At 41.9% G+C, this 22,534-nt stretch overlaps 1 protein-coding gene across 1 annotated transcript in view; it reads right to left on the reverse strand.

Annotated features, from left to right (window-relative positions):
* SLC49A3 (solute carrier family 49 member 3) overlaps window positions 1-22,534 on the reverse strand; it is a 179,431-nt gene that overhangs the window by 90,212 nt on the left and 66,685 nt on the right. The window contains exons 5-6 of the mRNA XM_029602747.1: window positions 12,534-12,610; window positions 11,690-11,827 (exon numbers count right to left, since the gene is read on the reverse strand). Of these exons, the coding sequence (XP_029458607.1) occupies window positions 11,690-11,827; window positions 12,534-12,610 (215 nt within the window). The remainder of the gene's footprint in view (window positions 1-11,689; window positions 11,828-12,533; window positions 12,611-22,534) is intronic.

A 22,534-nucleotide genomic window follows, 5' to 3' on the forward strand; every position in this document is an offset into this window, starting at 1 on the left:
TAATGGCAGTGGCTATTCTCTAAGTGAACTTAATAGCAGGTAATGGACTTCTCCTCCAAGAACTTATCCAATCCTTTTTTAAACACAGCTATACTAACTGCACGAACCACATTCTCTGGCAACAAATTCCAGAGTTTAATTGTGCGTTGAGTAAAAAAGAACTTTTTCCGATTAGTTTTAAATGTGCCCCATGCTAACTTCATGGAGTGTCCCCTAGTCTTTCTACTATCCGAAAGAGTAAATAACCGATTCACATCTACCCGTTCTAGACCTCTCATGATTTTAAACACCTCTATCATATCCCCTCTCAGTCGTCTCTTCTCCAAGCTGAAAAGTCCTAACCTCTTTAGTCTTTCCTCATAGGGGAGTTGTGCCATTCCCCTTATCATTTTGGTAGCCCTTCTCTGTACCTTCTCCATCGCAATTATATCTTTTTTGAGATGCGGCGACCAGAATTGTACACAGTATTTAAGGTGCGGTCTCACCATGGAGCGATACAGAGGCATTATGACATTTTCCGTTTTATTGATCATTCCTTTTCTAATAATTCCCAACATTCTGTTTGCTTTTTTGACTGCCGCAGCACACTGAACCAACGATTTCAATGTGTTATCCACTATGACACCTAGATCTCTTTCTTGGGTTGTAGCACCTAATATGGAACCCAACATCGTGTAATTATAGCATGGATTATTTTTCCCTATATGCATCACCTTGCACTTATCCACATTAAATTTCATCTGCCATTTGGATGCCCAACTTTCCAGTCTCACAAGGTCTTCCTGCAATTTATCACAATCTGCTTGTGATTTAACTACTCTGAACAATTTTGTGTCATCTGCAAATTTGATTATCTCACTCGTCGTATTTCTTTCCAGATCATTTATAAATATATTGAACAGTAAGGGTCCCAATACAGATCCCTGAGGCACTCCACTGTCCACTCCCTTCCACTGAGAAAATTGCCCATTTAATCCTACTCTCTGTTTCCTGTCTTTTAGCCAGTTTGCAATCCACGAAAGGACATCGCCACCTATCCCATGACTTTTTACTTTTCCTAGAAGCCTCTCATGAGGAACTTTATCAAACGCCTTCTGAAAATCCAAGTATACTATATCTACCGGTTCACCTTTATCCACATGTTTATTAACTCCTTCAAAAAAGTGAAGCAGATTTGTGAGGCAAGACTTGCCCTGGGTAAAGCCATGCTGACTTTGTTCCATTAAACCATGTCTTTCTATATGTTCTGTGATTTTGATGTTTAGAACACTTTCCACTATTTTTCCTGGCACTGAAGTCAGGCTAACCGGTCTGTAGTTTCCCGGATCGCCCCTGGAGCCCTTTTTAAATATTGGGGTTACATTTGCTATCCTCCAGTCTTCAGGTACAATGGATGATTTTAATGATAAGTTACAAATTTTTACTAATAGGTCTGAAATTTCATTTTTTAGTTCCTTCAGAACTCTGGGGTGTATACCATCCGGTCCAGGTGATTTACTACTCTTCAGTTTGTCAATCAGGCCTACCACATCTTCTAGGTTCACCGTGATTTGATTCAGTCCATCTGAATCATTACCCATGAAAACCTTCTCCATTACGGGTACCTCCCCAACATCCTCTTCAGTAAACACCGAAGCAAAGAAATCATTTAATCTTTCCGCGATGGCCTTATCTTCTCTAAGTGCCCCTTTAACTCCTCGATCATCTAACGGTCCAACTGACTCCCTCACAGGCTTTCTGCTTCGGATATATTTAAAAAAGTTTTTACTGTGAGTTTTTGCCTCTACAGCCAACTTCTTTTCAAATTCTCTCTTAGCCTGTCTTATCAATGTCTTACATTTAACTTGTCAATGTTTATGCTTTATCCTATTTTCTTCTGTTGGATCCTTCTTCCAATTTTTGAATGAAGATCTTTTGGCTAAAATAGCTTCTTTCACCTCCCCTTTTAACCATGCCGGTAATCGTTTTGCCTTCTTTCCACCTTTCTTAATGTGTGGAATACATCTGGACTGTGCTTCTAGAATGGTATTTTTTAACAATGACCACGCCTCTTGGACATTTTTTACTTTTGTAGCTGCTCCTTTCAGTTTTTTTCTAACAATTTTTCTCATTTTATCAAAGTTTCCCTTTTGAAAGTTTAGCACGAGAGCCTTGGATTTGCACAGTAGCACAGCTTAGTCAGGTGAAGCAGTGGTCAGTACCAGGAGACGAGCAGCAGCGTAGTCAGACGAAGCAGTGGTCAGTACCAGGAGATGAGCAGGAGCGTGGTCAGACGAAGCAGTAGTCAAAGCCAGGAAGTCAGTCAGTAGGAACAAGCAAAGTAGACACGAACACAGGAGCAGGAATGGGTACCAGGATCAGGAACAGGAACACAGATGAGTCAGGAACCAGGAACACGAAGGAATCACAGGTACTAGCAACTAAGGACATGACCAACGTGGAGACCTGTTGCCAAGGCAAGGAAGCACTCACTGGACCCGGCCTTATATACCGGGACCCAGTGATGTCATCATTCGGGGCCGCGGGTAAGCTTCCCGCTGTGGCCCCTTTAAAAGAACAGCTGATACAAGTGCCTAGGGAGGGGCACGGCGTGAGATGGCGGCGTCTCCCCGCGGACCATACGGGGAGGCCCGCCGCGGAGCAGAGACATCCGCTGCGGAGCTGGGAGCAAGAGGAGCAGCCCGAGGTCAGAGGCAGTGGCCACTGGCCACAAGAGCAGCAGAACCAGGCACTGGAGCAGGCAATCGGGGGTAAGAGGGCCTGGCCGCGGGCCTGCCACAGCCGGCACACGCAAAAATTGTGGGCAACAAAGTTTTTGGAATCTGCTTATTTTACTATCCCGCAGGTTTCCTGAATGCCAATTAATTACCCAGTTACTGAAACCCTTATGGGGATTAGAATAGAATTTAATAACATCAATCTCCTCCGTGCCTGCCCCCCAACTAACCTCAGTGTGTATGAAGTACTTTAGAGTGATCATCATTTGATAACCCTGAAACTGGAGATCTGTCTAGCTGACTGTAATACAAACTGCCCTAATGTTTTCCTTTTAAAGAGGGGAAAAATTGATCCTGAACTTCTTCGGGCTTTTTGGCTACCACAAATTACACTTATGTTCCCCAGTAATATCCATGGCAGTTGAGCTGTGGCATGACTTTTAAAACAAGCAGTTGATACTGTTTCTCCATTGAAACCAGTGAAAGTCAAAGGGACCAATAGGGTCCCTTGGCTCTCACCAGAGCAAAGGTCAGCCAAAGCTCATTTGCATCATCTGGGTGGCATTGGCTTAAATTGTGTTCTGCTGATGCCCAGATTGCTTATAGTCATGCTTTGAACCTTTACCAGATCCATTGAAATCCGGAGTACCGCAAGGGTCCGCGTTGTCAGCAATGCTTTTTAACTTATATCTTGCCTCCATTGCTAAATTACTAACAGCTATCACGGATGGTTTTAAGATATATGCTGTTGATATTCAGTTCTACATTAAAATTCAGACTTCCTGGCAAGAAACCATGGACCATCTTCAACTTTGCATGACCACAATTAGGAAATGGTTACATCAAAATAAACTCTCTCTCAATACAAATACAACTGAATTTCTATTAATTCATCGTCCTCATTCTGCTCCCTTAAATGACACTCTCTCTATGGACAATCTCTCTTTTCCTTTAAATAAGCCTGCAAGAGCCTTGGTGTTTTGCTTGATGAAACTCTCTCATTTAAACCTCAAATTAAAGTGGTTGTAAAATCAGGATTTTTCAAACTTCGTTTGATTTCTAGTCTTCATCATTTACTTTTTGAAAACAATTTACATACTGTCATCCGTGCGATAATGTTTCCTCATCTAGACTATTGTAATAGTCTGCTAATAGGCGTACCTAAAGTTCTACTAATAGAAACACATAGAAACCTAGAAATGACGGCAGAAGAAGACCAAACGGCCCATCCAGTCTGCCCAGCAAGCTTTCGCACTTTTTTTTTTCTCATACTTATTTGTTACTCTTAGCACTTAGTAACCTTTTGGTTTTATTTCCCTTCCACCCCCGCCATTAATGTAGAGAGCAGTGTTGGAACTGCATCTAAGTGAAATATCTAGCTTAATTAGTTAGGGGTAGTAACCGCCGCAATAAGCAAGCTACACCCATGCTTATTTGTTTACCCAGACTATGTAATTCAGTCCTTGGTTGTTGTCTGTATAGATCCCCTTTTCTTCATTCCCCCCTGCTGTTGAAGCAGAGAGCTATGCTGGATATGCATTGAAAGTGAAGTATCAGTCTATCTCCTCTGCCGTTGAAGCAGAGAGCTACGCTGGCTTTGCATGAAGTATCAGTCTTTCTCCCCTCCCGTTGAAGCAGAGAGCTATGCTTGATATGCATTGAAAGGGAAGTTTCAGGCTTATTTGGTTTGGGGTAGTAACCGCCGTAAAGCAAGCTACTCCCCGCTTTTTTTGTGAATGCAAATTCTTTTCTCCACATTTCCTCTTGCAGTTGAAGCTTAGAGCAATGTTGGAGTCGCATTAACCGTGTGTATGTTTATTGAATAAGGGTATGATCTCCAGGTAGTAGCCGTCATTCCCGCGAGCCACCCACTCTTCATTCACATCCTCTAGACTTTATGGATCCACAGTGTTTATCCCACGCCCCTTTGAAGTCCTTCCACAGTTCTGGTCTTTACCACTTCCTCCGGAAGGGCATTCCAGGCATCCACCACCCTCTCCGTGAAGAAATACTTCCTGACATTGCTTCTGAGTCTTCCTCCCTGGAGTTTTAAATCGTGACCCCTGGTTCTGCTGATTTTTTTCCAGTGGAAAAGGTTTGTCATTATCTTTGGATCATTAAAACCTTTCGAGTATCTGAAAGTCTGTATCATATCACCTCTGCTCCTCTTTTCCTCTAGGGTGTACATATTTAGAATCTTCAATCTCTCCTCATAAGTCATTCGATGAAGGCCAGCCACCTTTTTGGTCGCCCTTCTCTGGACCGCCTCTATCCTCTCACTATCCCTTTGGAGATACGATCTCCAGAACTGAGGCCTCAACAAGGACCTGTACAAGGGGATAAGAACATAAGAACATAAGAAAATGCCATACTGGGTCAGACCAAGGGTCCATCAAGCCCAGCATCCTGTTTCCAACAGTGGCCAATCCAGGCCATAAGAACCTGGCAATTACCCAAAAACTAAGCCTATTCCATGTTACCATTGCTAATGGCAGTGGCTATTCTCTAAGTGAACTTAATAGCAGGTAATGGACTTCTCCAAGAACTTATCCAATCCTTTTTTAAACACAGCTATACTAACTGCACTAACCACATCCTCTGGCAACAAATTCCAGAGTTTAATTGTGCGTTGAGTAAAAAAGAACTTTCTCCGATTAGTTTTAAATGTGCCCCATGCTAACTTCATGGAGTGCCCCCTAGTCTTTCTACTATCCGAAAGAGTAAATAACCGATTCACATCTACCTGTTCTAGACCTCTCATGATTTTAAACACCTCTATCATATCCCCCCTCAGTCATCTCTTCTCCAAGCTGAAAAGTCCTAACCTCTTTAGTCTTTCCTCATAGGGGAGCTGTTCCATTCCCCTTATCATTTTGGTAGCCCTTCTCTGTACCTTCTCCATCGCAATTATATCTTTTTTGAGATGCGGCGACCAGAATTGTACACAGTATTCAAGGTGCGGTCTCACCATGGAGCGATACAGAGGCATTATGACATTTTCCGTTTATTCACCATTCCCTTTCTAATAATTCCCAACATTCTGTTTGCTTTTTTGACTGCCGCAGCACACTGTACCGACGATTTCAATGTGTTATCCACTATGACACCTAGATCTCTTTCTTGGGTTGTAGCACCTAATATGGAAACCAACATTGTGTAATTGTAGCACGGGTTATTTTTCCCTATATGCATCACCTTGCACTTATCCACATTAAATTTCATCTGCCATTTGGATGCCCAATTTTCCAGTCTCATAAGGTCTTCCTACAATTTATCACAATCTGCTTGTGATTTAACTACTTCCCTTTTCTTACTTGATATTCCTCTCTCTATGCAGCCTAGCATTCTTCTGGCTTTAGCTATCGCCTTGTCACATTGTTTTGCCGACTTTAGATCGTTAGACACTATCACCCCAAGGTCTCTCTCCTGCTCCGTGCACATCAGCCCTTCACCTCCCATCGAATACAGTTCTTTCGGATTTCCACACCCCATATGCATGACTCTACACTTCTTGGCATTGAATCTCAGCTGCCATATCTTCGACCACTCTTCCAGCTTCCATAAATCCCATCTCATTCTCTCCACTCCTTCCGGCATGTCCACTTTGTTGCAGATCTTAGTGTCATCCGCAAAAAGACAAATAGACAAACTTTACCTTCTATCTCGTCCACTATGTCGCTCACATAGATATTGAACAGGACCGATCCCAACACCGATCCTTGCGGCACTCCGCTTAACACCGCTCTCTCTTCAGAGTAAGTTCCATTTATCATCACACACTGTCATCTGTCCGTCAACCAGTTTGCAGTCCAGGCCACCACCTTTGCATTCACTCCTAAGCTTCTCATTTTATTCACCAGCCTCCTGTGCAGGACTGTATCAAAAGCCTTGCTGAAATCCATGTAGATGACATCGAGCACTCTTCTTTGATCCAATTCCCTAGTCACCCAGTCGAAAAAGTCAATCAGATTTGTCTGACAGGATCTTCCCCTGGTGAATCCATGCTGCCTCTGGTCCAGCAATTCTCCCGACTGTAGATAGTTCACTATTCTTTCTTTCAGCAGCAACTCCATCACTTTTCCCACCACCGAGGTTAGGCTAACCGGCCTGCAGTTACCAGTCTCTTCTCTGCTCCCACTCTTGTGAAGCGGGACCACTACCGCTCTTCTCCAATCACTAGGCACCACTCCCGTTTCTAGGGATCTATTGAACAGGTCACACAGCAGACCTGCCAGCACATCTCTGAGCTCCCTCAGTATCCTGAAATGAACCTCATCAGGCCCCATGGCTTTGTCCACTTTCAGTTTCCCCAGCTCTTCCCACACATTCTCCACTGTAAACGGAGTTACATCTACTCCACTCCCCTCCAGTTTCTTGTTAACTAGCGATGGTCCTTCTCCTGGGTCCTCTTTAGTGAACACCGAACTGAAGTATTCGTTTAATATTTCTGCCATTTCTTCGTCTCTCTCTACACATTGATCCTTTTCACCTTTGAATTTCACTATACCACTTTGAACTTTTCTCCTTTCTCTGATATATCTGAAAACTGTTTTGTCACCTCTCTTTACCTCTTTGGCAATCCTTTCTTCCGCTTGACTATTTGCCGTCTTGATTACTTTCTTCATCTCCCTCAGTTGTACCTGATATTCTTCTTTGTGCTCCTCCCTTTGGGATCCTTTATATTTCTTGAATGCTGTTCTTTTAGCTTTTATTTTGTCAGCCACCTCCTTTGAGAACAAGATAGGTTTCATTTTTCTTTTGCTTTTCTTTACTTTTCTAACATAAAGATTAGTTGCCTTGATAATTGCTCCTTTTAGATTGGTCCACTGTTGATCCACATCTCTCTCGTTCTCCCAGCCTTTTAGTTTTTCCTCCAGGTACTTCCCCATTTCATCAAAGTCCGTGTTTTTGAACTGCAAAACTCGGGTCTTCGTGCTTCTTCTACGTATCCTTTGTGTGATATGAAACCCTACCGTTTGATGATCACTGGTGCTGAGGTGGGCACCCACCTGTACATCAGAGACATTATCTCCATTAGTGAGCACTAAATCGAGTATAGCTCCCTCTCTCGTGGGTTCCATTATCATTTGTTTGAACAAAGCCCCTTGCAGGGCATCCACTATTTCTCTACTATTGTTAGATTCTGCAGAAGGGATTCTCCAGTCTACATCCGGCAGATTAAAGTCTCCAATGATCACCACTTCTCCCTTCTTTCCCATCTTTTGGATGTCTTCAACCAGATCTCTGTCATGCTCTTCCTTTTGATTTGGAGGCCTGTAAACCACGCCAATATAAATGGATGCTCATCTTTTTTTTAGGTCGGATCATAGTGCTTCTTCATTGCTCCATCTTCCTTGCAGCTCAGATGCTTGGTTATTGTTTCTGACATAAAGAGCCACTCCTCCCCCTTTCCTATCCTCTCTGTCCTTCCTTAGCAAGTTATAGCCCGGTATTGTCGTATCCCAATCATGAGATTCCATGAACCACAGCAACAATGTCCAAGTCCACCTCCACCATTAGGGCTTGCAGATCTGGGATTTTATTGCCCAAACTACGAACATTTGTGCTCATAGCTTTCCAGCTTTTCTCGTTCAGGTTACTGCTTTTCCTGGACTCCTTTTGTGACTTTAGTTGAGTTTTGTTATTCACTTCACCCTTTCCCTTTGCAATTGTGCAAAGGAAAAGATTAGTGCCTCTGATGACAGAGTTATCTATCAAAATGAGCTTTTTCCTTTGATTACTGATCTGGAGTTTCTGTATGCATTGGGTTTCTTCTCTTTTCAGATAACACTTCAATCTTTTTCTCAAGAACTTCTTCAGTATTTAATACAGAGAAGGCTTTTTGTACTTGATATATTGAATGACTCCACATCACAGTTCTAATTCTACCACAGCCCACTGTAATCTTAATGCAGCGGCTCGGTTGATTTCAAATACTAAATGTTATGAATGTATTACACTGGTTCTATTTAGCCTGAACTGGTTACTCATCCCTGAATGAATTAACTATAAGATTGCTATGACCATTTTCAAATGACTTAGTCCAGGTTCTGCTACATGGTTTAATGCATTTATAAGCCCATGAGAGAGAGAGAGAGAGAAAGAGAGAGAGAGTGAGAGTGAGAGAAAGAGAAAGAGAGAGAGAGAGATAATGCCCTGACCATAGATAGGTATTTATATCCCTTTGGGAGGCACACCTAGTAACTCAAGGTGAGGTTTAAGTATTAGGTTAGGAGCCACTTTGACATTCAAAGTGAGACGTACGAACAGAACAGTGCTCTCTTTTGAACATTTGATGACCCTCGGAATGAGGATACTCACCCAAAGATGAGATTTGTGCAATGTTCTCTCAACCTAGCTTGATGTTAACCAGATAGAGAGTCCATCAAGCTAGGTTGAGAGAACATTGCACAAATCTCATCTTTGGGTGAGTTTCCTCACTCCGACGCAACACTTTATATCCTTCTCTTGCAGAAGACAGGAACACCACCAAATTATGTCTATCAAACAGCACATTTCCTCTCTGTCTTGGGAGCTATTGATTGTACTCAAATCCCCATATAGGCATCAGGGAGAGATGAGGCTGCCTACCGCAATCATAAACATAAACATAAAAATATAGAAATGACGGCAAAAGAAGACCAAACGGTCCATCCAGCCTGCCCAGCAAGCTTTCACATTTATTTATTTTTTCATATTTTTCTGTTACTCTTGTCCCTTTAAATAACTTTTTTGGTTCTATTTCCCTTCTACCCCCGCCATCGTAGATAGCAGTGCTGGAGCTGCATTTAAGTGAAGAACCTAGATAATTGGTTTGGGGTAGTAACCGCCTTAAAAAGCAAGCTAGTCTCCTGCAGGATCTTTATCCTGTTGGAGTCTATGCCATCCCTAACATAAAGCGCTACCCTCCAACCAAGTTGATCTACCCTATCATTGCAATATACCTTGTACTCTAGTATAGCACTGTCCCATTTGTTATTATCTTTGTATCAGGTCTCTGAGATGCCAATTATATCTACCTCTTCATTCAGTGCTATACACTCTAACTCTCCCATCTTACTTTTAGAATTCTGTATTAGCATACATTCATTTCAAAGTATGTTTTTTTGTTGGTATTAACAATCTGCCTATCACTTGCCAGGGGTATTTTGGAATCTTTTAACTCAGGTGGTTCTTTACTTATAGCCACATGGACTACTATTGCTTTTATTGGAACCTCTCTATGGGGATGCCTTTACTTCTCTATTATTTTAGTATGCTTTGAAGATACTTCCCTCCAAATGATGTGCTATTGAGCAACTGTTGGCTTTCCTCCTTGTTCTAGTTTAAAGGCTGTTCTCTTTTTTCTGAAAATTAGCACTAGCAACCTGGTCCCAACTCTGGTTAAGGCAGAGCCCAGCTCTTTGTAATAGGCTGTCCTTGCTCAAAATGTAAATGTTGTCCAGTTCCTAACAAAACTAAAGCCCTCTTCTATGCACCATTGTTTCATCCACACATTGAGGCTCCAGAGTTCTGTCTGCCTCTGGGGTCCTATGCATGGCATGGGGAGTATTTCAGAGAATGCTATCCTGGAGGATCTGGATTTCAACTTTCTACCTAAAATCCTATATTTGGCTTCAAGAACCTCCCTCCAACACCTTCCTTGTCATTGGTGCTCACATGTACCATGACAGCTGGCTCCTCCCCAGCACTGTCTAAAATCTTATCTAGGTGACATGTAAGGTTTACCATGTTCGCACCATGCAGACAAGTTACCAAGCGATCCTCACATCCACCAGCCACTCAGCTGCCTACATTGCTAATAATCAAATCACCAATTATGACGGCAGACCTAACTCTTCCCTTTCTGAGCAATAGCCCTTGGAGACTCATCTTTGGTATGAGAAGATTGCGCATCACCTGGAGAGGAGGTATTTACTACAGGATCAATTCCTATTACCAGTGTAACGTTCTTCGACCTGCTGACCTTGTTCCTCCAAAACAGTACAGGGACTGCTGGACTTGGCTACTATGTCTCTGAAGGTCTCTATATACCCCTCTGTCTGCCTTAACTCCTTCAGATCTGCCATTGTGGTCTCCATAGACTCGTTCTCTGAAAACCAGAAGCTCTTTGCACAGGGCATACACATACAACCTCTCAGTCAGTGCAAAAGACTGGAAGGCCCCCATCTCACTGCTGGACTGCTGTCAACATCTTAATATTGTTCAGTTCCTAGGTTGATATGAAAGTGGGTAAACGTTTAGGGGCAGATTTTCAAAGGGGTACGCATGTAAGATACGCGTGTACCCCCCGAAAACCTGCCCCAAGCTCCCCCTGCGCGCGCCGAGCCTATGTTGAATAGGCTCAGCGGCGTGTGCAAGCCCCAGGGCTTTCCTGGGGGCGTGTCTGCCTAGTAACGTATGTACTTGTACTTTCATTGCAGATGGATAGTTTTCTTAAAGTTCATTTCTATGGGTAAAACGCTGTTTTATCTACAGAAATGGCTTTGAAAACAGCCTTCTATAAAGGCCAGTCTTGCTATATAAAAACTGTTAGGAAATTAAAATACAATTGGAGTGCTGTGCTTTCAATAAATATATGTTTTCATGCCATCAAGCAAGTATGTAGAAAAATATAGTAAAAACTGTTTGCCTGAGGAAATTTTTCCCAACTGCTAAAATCTCCTGATATTTGTCTACTTTCAAGCCCTTCTGTGCACCCCCAAGCAACATCTCTCCCCCCCCCCCCACTACACACACACATACACACTTAATTGGTGGAATTGTGCCTTGAGTGACTTGTGAACACTGGAGTGATTTCTGAATCTTGAAACATTAATAATGCAATTAGTGACCTTATGAATGACCCAGAACTGGCCCACAAGGACATTTTCTGATAGCTTTCTGATGCTATTCAGGCCTTCTGAAGCTCAAATTAGATATAATTAGTTTTAAAATGTGTTCTACTAATCAAGCAGCATCAAACAACTTACCTTTTTCAGACCAGAGATGAACGGCTCAGATGTGGAATTAATTGCACTTGCTGATGGAGGTATTGGAGGTGCTTTTTCACAGACACCACCAGTTGCTAGAATACAAGCAACTACTGCAGGGATGGCATACACTGCTATCTAAGGAAAACACAAATTGCAACTCGTTAGTTCATAATGGGCTAGATTTTAAAAGCCCTGCGCACGTAAATCCTCCCAGATTTACATGTGCAGGGCACTTGCGAGCCGGCGCTCCTATTTTGCATAGGCCGCCGGCGCACGCAAAGCCCCGGGACGCGTGTAAGTCCCGGGGCTTCGTAAAAGGGGTGGGAGGGATGTGTCCGGGGTGGGTCTGGGGCGGGTCCGGGGGCGTGGTGACGGTTCGGGGGCGGGCCGGGAGGACGGTCCCGAGTCCCCCAGCATTGCGGCCTGTGCCAGGGAATGCGAGGCGGCGCGCACACGCCTGCTTCAAGCAGGCGTAACTTGCCCAACAAAGGTAGGGGGGGGGATTTAGGTAGGGCCGGGGGGTGGGTTAGGTAGGGGAAGGGAGGGGAAGGTGGGGGGACGTGGAAGGAAAGTTCCCTCCGAGGCCGCTCTGATTTTGGAGCAGCCTCGGAGGGAAAGGAGGCAGGCTGCGGGGCTCAGCACACGCAGGCTGACGATTTTGCGCAGCCTTGCGTGCGCCGACCCTGGATTTTATAAGATACGCGCGTATCTTATAAAATCCGGCGTACTTTTGTTCACATTGGTTGCGCGAACAAAAGTACCCGTGCGCGTACTTTTTAAAGATCTACCTCTATATATAATCTGAAATAATGAAAAGACTGATTAAATGTTTGCCATTTACCATCAGTGGAATCTTTTCCTTTTCATACACAAGGAAAGGTGATAGCAGGTTTGCTATAAGGATGCCCAGAGGATTTGCTAGAATAAAATAACCAAACGTTTAATTACAATAAAAATAACTTTTATAACACACACTGAAAACTTTCCCCTTGAAAACTGCCTAAGAAAATATACCCACACAACTTTGCATCTCCTTTTCCTGTGTGTAAAGTTACATGCATACTTTTGAAATTTCAAGGCATATGTGTGTACTTGTAAGCCACTCCCCAACCCCACGTCTGGAAACAACAGCTTTCATTGTGAATAAAACTATGCACATAGTGGCACTAAATTTGTAATTTCACTCGCACATAGGGTGGACAAATTTCAAAGACCCTCTTTCTGCAGGTAAAAGCACTGTTTTATTCAGGTAAATCTCTATGAAAATTGCCCCTAGTGAATTTTGTTGGGGGACATACTTATGCCCCTGCTCCTTTCTCCCTCCGACCCCATCCCTCAGTTAAGATGTCAACATTTTAAGGAAAAGTTGCATTTTAACAAAAAAATATGTCCAACCCATGGCTTTGACAATATATAACTGCAAGACTTTACAGATAACAAAAGGTTCTCTAATTTTTTCTTTGGAGGGTTCAGCCAATACACAATTACAGACTAAAAAGGACCAAAAGCACCTCTCTTTTTTTTTGATTATACAAAAAATTCTTTTTGAATTTATCCACTGATATGACCTCATATAGGCATTTTTTGGAGCCAGTTTGAATGAGTGTGCTGCATAGCAAGTAGTATATTTCGCACTACCACTCAATATATAATCATAGGTCATCTAACGTCAATTTGATTAATTCTAAGTATCGAGCGCCGACCATTTATATGATTCCAAAGATACATAAAGACCTAGTCCACCCACCGGGGAGACCCATTGTAAGCACTATAGGATCTTTATTAGAGCCATTATCTGTATTTATCGATAAATTCTTACAACCACAAGTTTTGCAAATCAAGTCATACATTAGGGACACCAAAGCTATGTTGAATAAATTAATGTCCATCTATCCTACTCCAGATACCATCATGGTAACTTTAGATATCAGGGCACTATATACAAGTATCCCACAAGATCAGGCATTAGTAATTTTACAACAAGCATTAAATTCTAGAAGTCGCCCACATCGTGTACCAACATCTTTTCTGTTAAGTATTGCTACTATTGCATTACAAAAAAATTATTTCATCTTCGATGAATGTTATTACCAGCAGATTCATGGTACCGCCATGGGGGCCACTATGGCCCCCAGTTTGGCGAATTTGTATATGGAAAACTTTGAAGAGACATTATTGTATCATTCAGCTAAGTTTATTAACATCACAAACTGGTGTCGATACATAGATGACATATTTTTCTTGTGGCATGGTGAGGAATCAAGCTTAACAAATTTTTTGACGTGGATAAATACTTTAGATCCAAATCTTTATTTTACGATGCAGTATAGTAAATCTAAGATCAATTTTTTGGATATATCCATACAGAAATTGGATAATCAATTTGCTACTACATTGTTTAAAAAATCCACGGATAAAAATGTACTACTTCATTTCTCTAGCTTTCACCCATATCATTTAAAAAATAATTTACCAATTGGTCAATTTTTGAGAATACGACGAATATGTCATGATATAGAAGACTATACTGTGCAGGCACAAGCATTAGCAACACGATTGCTCAATAGGGGTTATCCTTCTAAAACAATTAGAGCAGCGTACAAAAGAGGATTTAATGCTCAGCGCATATGGCTACTTTTGGAAAAAGATGATGTATATCAGGATCCGAAACTTGTATGTACATTAAAATATTCAACAAGGGCCACTCAGATTGCGGCCATCATTCGAAAATATTGGCATATATTACAATTCCATCTGGTCTTTAAAGAGTTACCGATGATAACATACAGTCGGGGAAAAAATTTGAGAGATTTACTGACGCATTCCTTTTTACGTTCGGACACTGCTCAATCTGGCTCACATTCTGGCGAACACATGCCGTGTAATAATTGCTCTCTATGTGCACAGACTATTAGTGGACCAACATGGACAGATAAGAAGGGCAATCTTCACCATGCCAAAATAAATACTAATTGTGCATCAACACATGTGGTTTATCTGATTGTCTGTCCTTGTAACAAATATTATGTAGGCAGAACAAAGAGAGCCATACGTACTAGGCTGATTGAACATCGCAGCTGTGTAGCCACGCAAAAATTGCAAGCCCCTATGGTGGCACATTGTGTTGAATTCAATCACACTTTTGCAGATCTGAAGTGGAGAATTATCGATAAAATTTTGATGACTAGTAGGGGGGGTGATTCACTGACATTACTGAATTTACAGGAACAACGGTGGATTTACAAGTTGGCATGTACTGCTCCGGAGGGATTAAATGCTGAAATTGATTGGTATTCTGTGATTTGAATCTAGTAGCAAGTTCACAGCTGACATGTGTAGCAGATAATTCTGACGTTGCAACTTCTCATTGGATCATTTGTCCTTTAAAAATGGCGTCCTGTCACTCCTGCTTCCGGTTGAAGAGACGGATTTCTCAGAAGACGGAACATTAACTGAGCAACTAATATCGTTAGTACCGCGGCGAATAAGGTATAAAAAAGTTTTTTATTAAGCCTGTTACAAGTTATTAACATTAGATGTCTTCATAGATGGCCCCATGAAGAAGGTGGAGAACCGAAACACGGACCGTGTTGGGCAAGTCATCCTCACGGCACAGAGCCGCTCAGATTCTTCAATCTTGATGTCTTGAACAAGTTAAGTTATATTACTATTATGAAAAAGTAATAATATAAGAAGTTTTATGATGATGAAATGAGCACAAACAATGGTGAAACTAGCACAGAAAAAATCAAAAAATTGACGTTAGATGACCTATGATTATATATTGAGTGGTAGTGTGAAATATACTACTTGCTATGCAGCACACTCATTCAAACTGGCTCCAAAAAATGCCTATATGAGGTCATATCAGTGGATAAATTCAAAAAGAATTTTTTGTATAATCAAAAAAAAGAGAGGTGCTTTTGGTCCTTTTTAGTCTGTATTTGACAATATATATGCATATTCTGTATGGAATCCTGAAGAAAAAGTATGGTTACAAATTCCAAAATCTAATTAGTGAAATGGTGGCCACATTTGAATTAAATGTTATAAGATTATTCTTACAATATTTTTATACAAATTCTGTGAAACATGGATAAGAAAGAACTGATTGTGTTGCTTAGCCAAAACCATACATCATCACTTTATATCTCATTCAAATTTGATCAAAATAAAATAAATTTGGATGCTCGATTCTTTAAGCCACAAAAGGATGAGTGAGGCAAAGCAAACTCGTGAAATCACATACATACATATCCCTAGAGACTTTTGTTTTCAGTTATTTTATTTTATTTTTCCTAGGAATTTGACAGTGTTTATTATAACAAACAGAAGTAGGAGAAAATCAGTGCAAAAAAATTGTTGTTCATTTACTTATCACCCATTTTTGTTCATTATAATAAATTCCTGGGAAAAAATAAAACAGACACTGAAAATGAAGTTCTATACATAAACCATACTTTTCTCTCGCTAGAATATACAGAAATGTCCTCAAAAATATGGTGAGCTTGGTACAATTATTTGATAAGTCCCTTTGATGTCAACAGAATTATCTGCAAATGCATGTACTATTGCTGCTCTCAATAAAAACATGAAAGCAAAAAAATAGCACCCCACATTTTGATTCCTTCTCTTAAGCATGCAGAAAATCATATGACAAGAAAAAAATCAGAATGAGAGATTTACTTTAAAAGTAAAGTAACAGATGTCACCAGTGAAGGACCACTTGCCCCAACCAGTCTTCCCTGTTTCTCCTTCCTAAGAATATGTCAGAATTCTGTTGCAGTTCCATATTGATTGGCCTTACCTATTCTTCTTGAAAGCTTGAGGAAACCAAACTACCACTCTGTGCACACTAAATTCGTCTTCCCATTTCTTGGCCCAATAATGTTCCATGTGATTGAACATATAGATTCTAGAACTAGTTTTTTCAGCCAGCCACATTTCTTCTTCCTTCTATTCCCACCAACTGCCCTGGACATTATGCTTGGTTTCTGAACTGAGCATGGCTAAATTCTGTTGTGGATTTGGTTGCTACTATTTATTTATAAATATACTGTATATTTATTTTATAATTTATATTTTTAAACATACCTACCTCTCAGCTCAAAGCAATTTACAAAAGGAGAAGCCGACAAACATAAAATAGAACCCTAAAGCTAAAGACAAATATACTTCATCTTTTCTACCCACCATGCATTAGCTACAACACAACAGATAATTATACATATCCTAACATCATCAAAATATCCCTCCTAAAATTCTGCAGGTTTCAAATTAAAACTATTTCTGTAGAAAGCAAATACTGAGCCCCAAACTCAGAGCTCACATCTAAGCCCACATTCTATAACACATTTCCCACCTTCTAATCCCCCCTAACTCCCTTAGTATTTCATAAACCTTCAGCTATTCAACTAACTGCTCAATTAGAACCCTATTCTCCTAAGGATATGCCTGGTGAAGACAGGCCAAGAGAGAATTTAAGAAGAAGCTTGCCATAGAAACAAAAACTAATATCTTTTTCCTTTACATTTGAAGCCTGTGAAGGAGTCAGTTGGGCCGCTAGATGACCAAAAGGTAAAATGGATGTTCAGGGATTATAAAGAAATAGCAAAGAATGAATTATTTGCTTTGATCCTTACTAAGGAGGATTTTAGAACATACTCACACTGGAGATATTCTTTGATGATAAGTGATTCTGAACAATTAAAACAAATCTTTGTGATAATGGAGAATAAAATAGATCAAATTGACAAACTAAAAATGAACAAATCACCAGGAGCAGATAGCATCAAACCCAGAATTCTGAAAGACCTCAAACATGAACTTGCAAACCTATTACTAGTAATTTGTAACCAATCATTTAAAACAGCCACAATACCTGAATACAGGAGAGTGGCCAATGTAACACCAATTTCTAAAAAGGGCTCAAGTAAATTATAGACCAGTGAGCCTGAAATCAATGGTGAGCAAAATTGTAGAATATAGTCTTAAAAACAAAATTATCGACCATATTGATAGATATAGCTTAATGGGGAAGAGTCAACAAGGTTTTAGCAAAGGGAAGTCTTGCCTTACAAATCTATCATCATCATCAGGGTTTATTTATTACACGCTTTTCCAGCAAATGAGATCAGAGCATGTTACCCAAAAATCAATCAGTGCAACAGTAAAAGGTTCAACTAGTGAGCAATGCAAGAGATACAGAAGAACAGAGTAAGAGTACAACAAACAAATCAACAGTAGTGCCTACATAGTAGGAATAAACCAAATTCCAGAATAACTTAAACAAACACAACAGTTGCTGAAGCAACAGTAAACACTTAACTAAAACAGAACAGCATAAATAAGTAGCCACATGGAGGGAGAATCCAGATTTCAGAATAACTAACAGGCCGATACAGTACAGTGCGCTCTGATGGAGCGCTCTGTTAGCCTGCTCTTGGACGCGCGTTTTCCCTTACCCCTTATTCAGTAAGGGGAGGAAAACACGCGTCCAACCCGCAGCACCAAATAGCGCCCTCAACATGCAAATGCATGTTGATGGCCCTATTAGGTATGCGCGCAGGATACAGAAAGTAAAATGTGCAGCCAAGCCGCACATTTTACTTTCAGAAATTAGCGCCGACCCACCGGGAAAGTGCACAGAAAAGCAGTAAAAACTGCAGCAAAATTGAGCGGCGGCTGTCAAACCCGCTGACAGTTGCCGCTCCGGGCCAAAAGGAGGCGCTAGGGACGTGCTAGTGTCCCTAGTGCCTCCTTTTGCCCGTTTTTACCGCCGGGCCTAATTTAAATACAGAATCGCGTTCGCCCGCGGACTTTACTGTATCGGCCTGTCAATCAGATAGAGCAGTAGCAGCACGTGCAAAGGGAATAGATTGGGCATATTAATAATGACACAACTTGCTAGGGACCAAAGGCCTTAGTGATCAGGCAGGTTTTCAGTTTTTTCCTAAAGGTCAGAATGTCTGGGGCACAGCTGAATTCCAATGGTAGGGAATTCCAGAGGGCTGAGACTGAGCCAGTGAAGGTGGTTCTTGTGTTGATCAGATTAATTTCCTTAGGGGCAGGCACTGTCAGGCGAGTATTAGGTAAGGTGCGGTGGGCGAGCCCTCAAAGGACAAGCAGATTCAGTCGGCCAGAAAGCATGGGACTTGTCCTTTGAGGGCTTTATAGGCTAGTAACAGGATTATGAAAATGGAGCGCAAAGCAAATGGCAGTCAGTGAAGAGATTTAAGGAGTGGGGTCACAGAATCAAACTTACTGGCATTGTATAGGGACTTTGCCATGGCATTCTGGATGAGCTGAAAACACTGGACAAGTTTTTTGGAAAATCCAATGCAAAGGGAGTAACAATAGTCTAGTCGGCAGATGATATAGGCTTGAATGGTGGTGGCACAGGCCAGAGCTTCAAAGAGTGGACAGAGATGACAGAGCTGGAAAAGATGGAAAAAAGCAGCTTTGGTAACAGATCATTTTTGAGTTTCCATGGTAAGCTTGGAATCAAGGATGACATTTAGGCTGCAGACTTGGTGGCTGTATGGTATCACAGAATCTTCCCGGTGTATTTCAATGGATGTAGATAAAAGTGAGCCATTTGATAAGCTATATTTGAATTTTCAGAAGGCATCTGACAAAATGAGACTCCACAGGAAATTAAAATATCATGGGATAGGAGGTAGTGTCCTATTGTGGATTGGTAACTGATTAAAAGACATGAAACAAAGGATAGTACTAAATGGTCAATTTTCCAAATGGAGAAAAGTCATTAGTGGAATACCACAGAGGTCTGTATTGGGACCTGTGCTGTTTAACATGCTCATAAGTGATCTAGAAAAGGGAATAATGAGAGAGGTGATCAGATTTGCAGATAACATGAAATGATTCAAAGTTGTTAGAACAGCAGCGGGTTATGAGGAATTACAGAAAGATTTTGTGAGACTAGGAGACTGGACATCTGAATGGCAGATTTAATTTAATGTGAAAAAATGCAAAGTGATGAACAGACAGGAAAAATAATCTGAACTACAGATGCACAATGCTGGGTTCTGTATCAGAAGTCAACAGCCAAGAAAAGGAATGGAGTGCTTGTGGACAATACGTTGAAATCCTCGGCTCAATGTGCAGCAGTGGTAAAAAAACCCCAAATAAAATGTTAGGAGTGATCCAAAAAGGAATGGAGAATAAAATGGAAAATATCATATTGTCTCTGTATTGATCCATGATACGACTACAACTTGAGTACTGTGTGCAGATCTAATCGCCCCATTTCAAGAAAGACATAGCAGAGTTAGACAAGGTCAGAAAAGGGCAACAAAAGATAAAGGGAATGGAACCTGTCTCCTATGATGAGAGGCTACACAGGTTAGAGCTCTTCAGCATGGAAAGATGATGGCTGAGAAGGGACATGGTAGAAGTTTATAAAATCATGAGTGGGGTGGAATAGGTTCATAAAGGATGTTTATTTACCCTTTCAAATAATACTAAAAGAAGGGGCCAGTCCTTGAACTAACAATCAGCAGATTCAAAACAATTCATAGAAAGTCCCTTTTCACTCAGGGGTAGATTTTTTAAAAAAGCACGTTCGCGTACTTTTGTTTGCGCAGCAGGCGCAAACAAAAGTACGCTGGATTTTATAAGATACACGCGTAGCCGCGCGTATCTTCTAAAATCCTGGATCGGCGCGTGCAAGGCTGCCGATTTTGGGCAGCCGGCGCGCGCCGAGCCGTGCAGCCTGTCTCCGTTCCCTCCGAGGCCGCTCCGAAATCGGAGCGGCCTCGGAGGGAACTCTCTTTCGCCCTCCCCTCACCAATCCCTCCCTTCCCCTACCTAACCCACCCCCCCGGCCCTATCTAAACCCCCCCTACCTTTATCCACGGATTTACGCCTCCCGGAGGGAGACGTAAATCCACACGTGCCAGCGGGCTGCTGGCGCGCCGAGACCTGACCCGGGGGCGGTTCCTGAGGGTGTGGCCACGCCCCCGGAACGCCCCGGCCCGAAACCACGCCCCCGGGCCCACCCCCAAAATGCCGCATCATCCGGCCCCGCCCCCGACACGCCCCCTTCCAAAAACTCCGGGACCTACGCACGTCCCGGGGTTCTGCGGGCGCCGGCGGCCTATGGAAAATAGGCGCACTGGCGCGCAAGGCCCTACTCGCGTAAATCCTCCCGGATTTACGCGAGCAGGGCTTTAAAAATCCGCCCGTCAATATACATTCAAGCTGTGGAATCTGTTATTAGAAGATGTGATCAAGGTGACCAGCATAGCAGGATATTGAGGAGGTTTGGACAAGTTCCAGAAGGAAAAGTCCACAAAATATTCTTAGCCAGGCAGACTAGGGAAAGCCATTATTATCCCTGGAAGTGAGTAACAAGAAACATCTATTTTTTGGGATCTGCCAGGTACTTGTGACCCATAGCCACTGTTGGAGATAGGATCCTGGGCTCAATGGACCTTGGTCTGAACCAGTATGGCATTTTTAATGTTTTTATGTCCTTATGTTCCCCTTCAATGGTGCATTCAGTCAAGGGGCCCTCTAATGGCATAGCTGTGTAGCATATTGCCTGAAAACCTCCCTACTCCCTCCTTTCATTACCTAGTTGCTGCGCACCTCTCTCCTTATGCCCTGGGCTGGCACTTATATCTTGTTGCTCATCTTGCTAACGTGCTGGCACCTATGCTCTTCCTCCTGCAGCAGCTCAATTCACCAATCCATCTATGGAGGCCTGCACAGTTTAAACAACTGATGAGTGAATCACACAAACTGCATGAGGGAAAAAAGACACACCATTAGCAGACGGATGCCGCACTTATTTCTTGGCTTGCCCACACAATGTGATGACCCTGCATTTAAGTATATTGTTAATTTTCCCTGCCACTTTAGTACTCTGATTAGCAAACTTCAACTCATCTAAGATGATTACTACCTTTCCTGATTAGCAGTTTCCAGTTCATGACCTCTTAATTGATAAAGAGGTAATAGATTTCTGTGTCCCAGATACATAATTTTGCACTGAAGTAGAGCTTCCAAACCAATGAACATTCTTCCAAATTCTTTAGGTAATATGTTTCCAGGTGTGTTTACTCCATTACATACATGTGTGTCATCTGCAAACAATCATAGTTTTCCCTCAAGTTACTCTACAATGACATTGATAAAAACAAATTATAAAGAACCAGCCTTAATATTGAGCCCTGAAGTAGCCCACTGGGCTCTACTAATTATCAATCTCTGAATTCTTTTGCTTAACCTAGTCTTACTCATATTGTGATATACAACAACCATTAATTAAAGCCTACTATATTTAAGAGAGTGCAATATATTGTAAGGCCACTGGGTGGCACTTTTCTGATTTTAGGGTTCTAGTATGAGGTGAAAAATGTTTCCTCGGTTGCCTTTCTTTCAGGCCGATACAGTACAGTGTGCTCCGACGGAGCGCACTGTTAACCCGCGTTTGGACGCGTGTTTTCGATGCACTAGCTTTACCCCTTATTCAGTAAGGGGTAATAGCTCGTCGAAAACGCGCGTCCAACCCCCCGAGACTAATAGCGCCCGCAACATGCAAATGCATGTTGATGGCCCTATTAGTCATTCCCGCGCGATGCAGTAAGTAAAATGTACAGCCAAGCCACACATTTTACTTTAAGAAATTAGCGCCTACCCAAAGGTAGGCGTTAATTTCTGCCAGCGCCGGGGAAGTGCACAGAAAAGCAGTAAAAACTGCTTTTCTGTGCACCCTCCGACTTAATATCATGGCGATATTAAGTCGGAGGTCCCAAAAGTTAAAAAAAGTTAAAAATAAAAAAATAAAAATTTAAAATCAGCCCGCGGCTTGAAAAC

Source organism: Rhinatrema bivittatum, chromosome 1 (genome assembly GCF_901001135.1).
Source record: "Rhinatrema bivittatum chromosome 1, aRhiBiv1.1, whole genome shotgun sequence".
NCBI classification, from domain to species: domain Eukaryota; kingdom Metazoa; phylum Chordata; class Amphibia; order Gymnophiona; family Rhinatrematidae; genus Rhinatrema; species Rhinatrema bivittatum.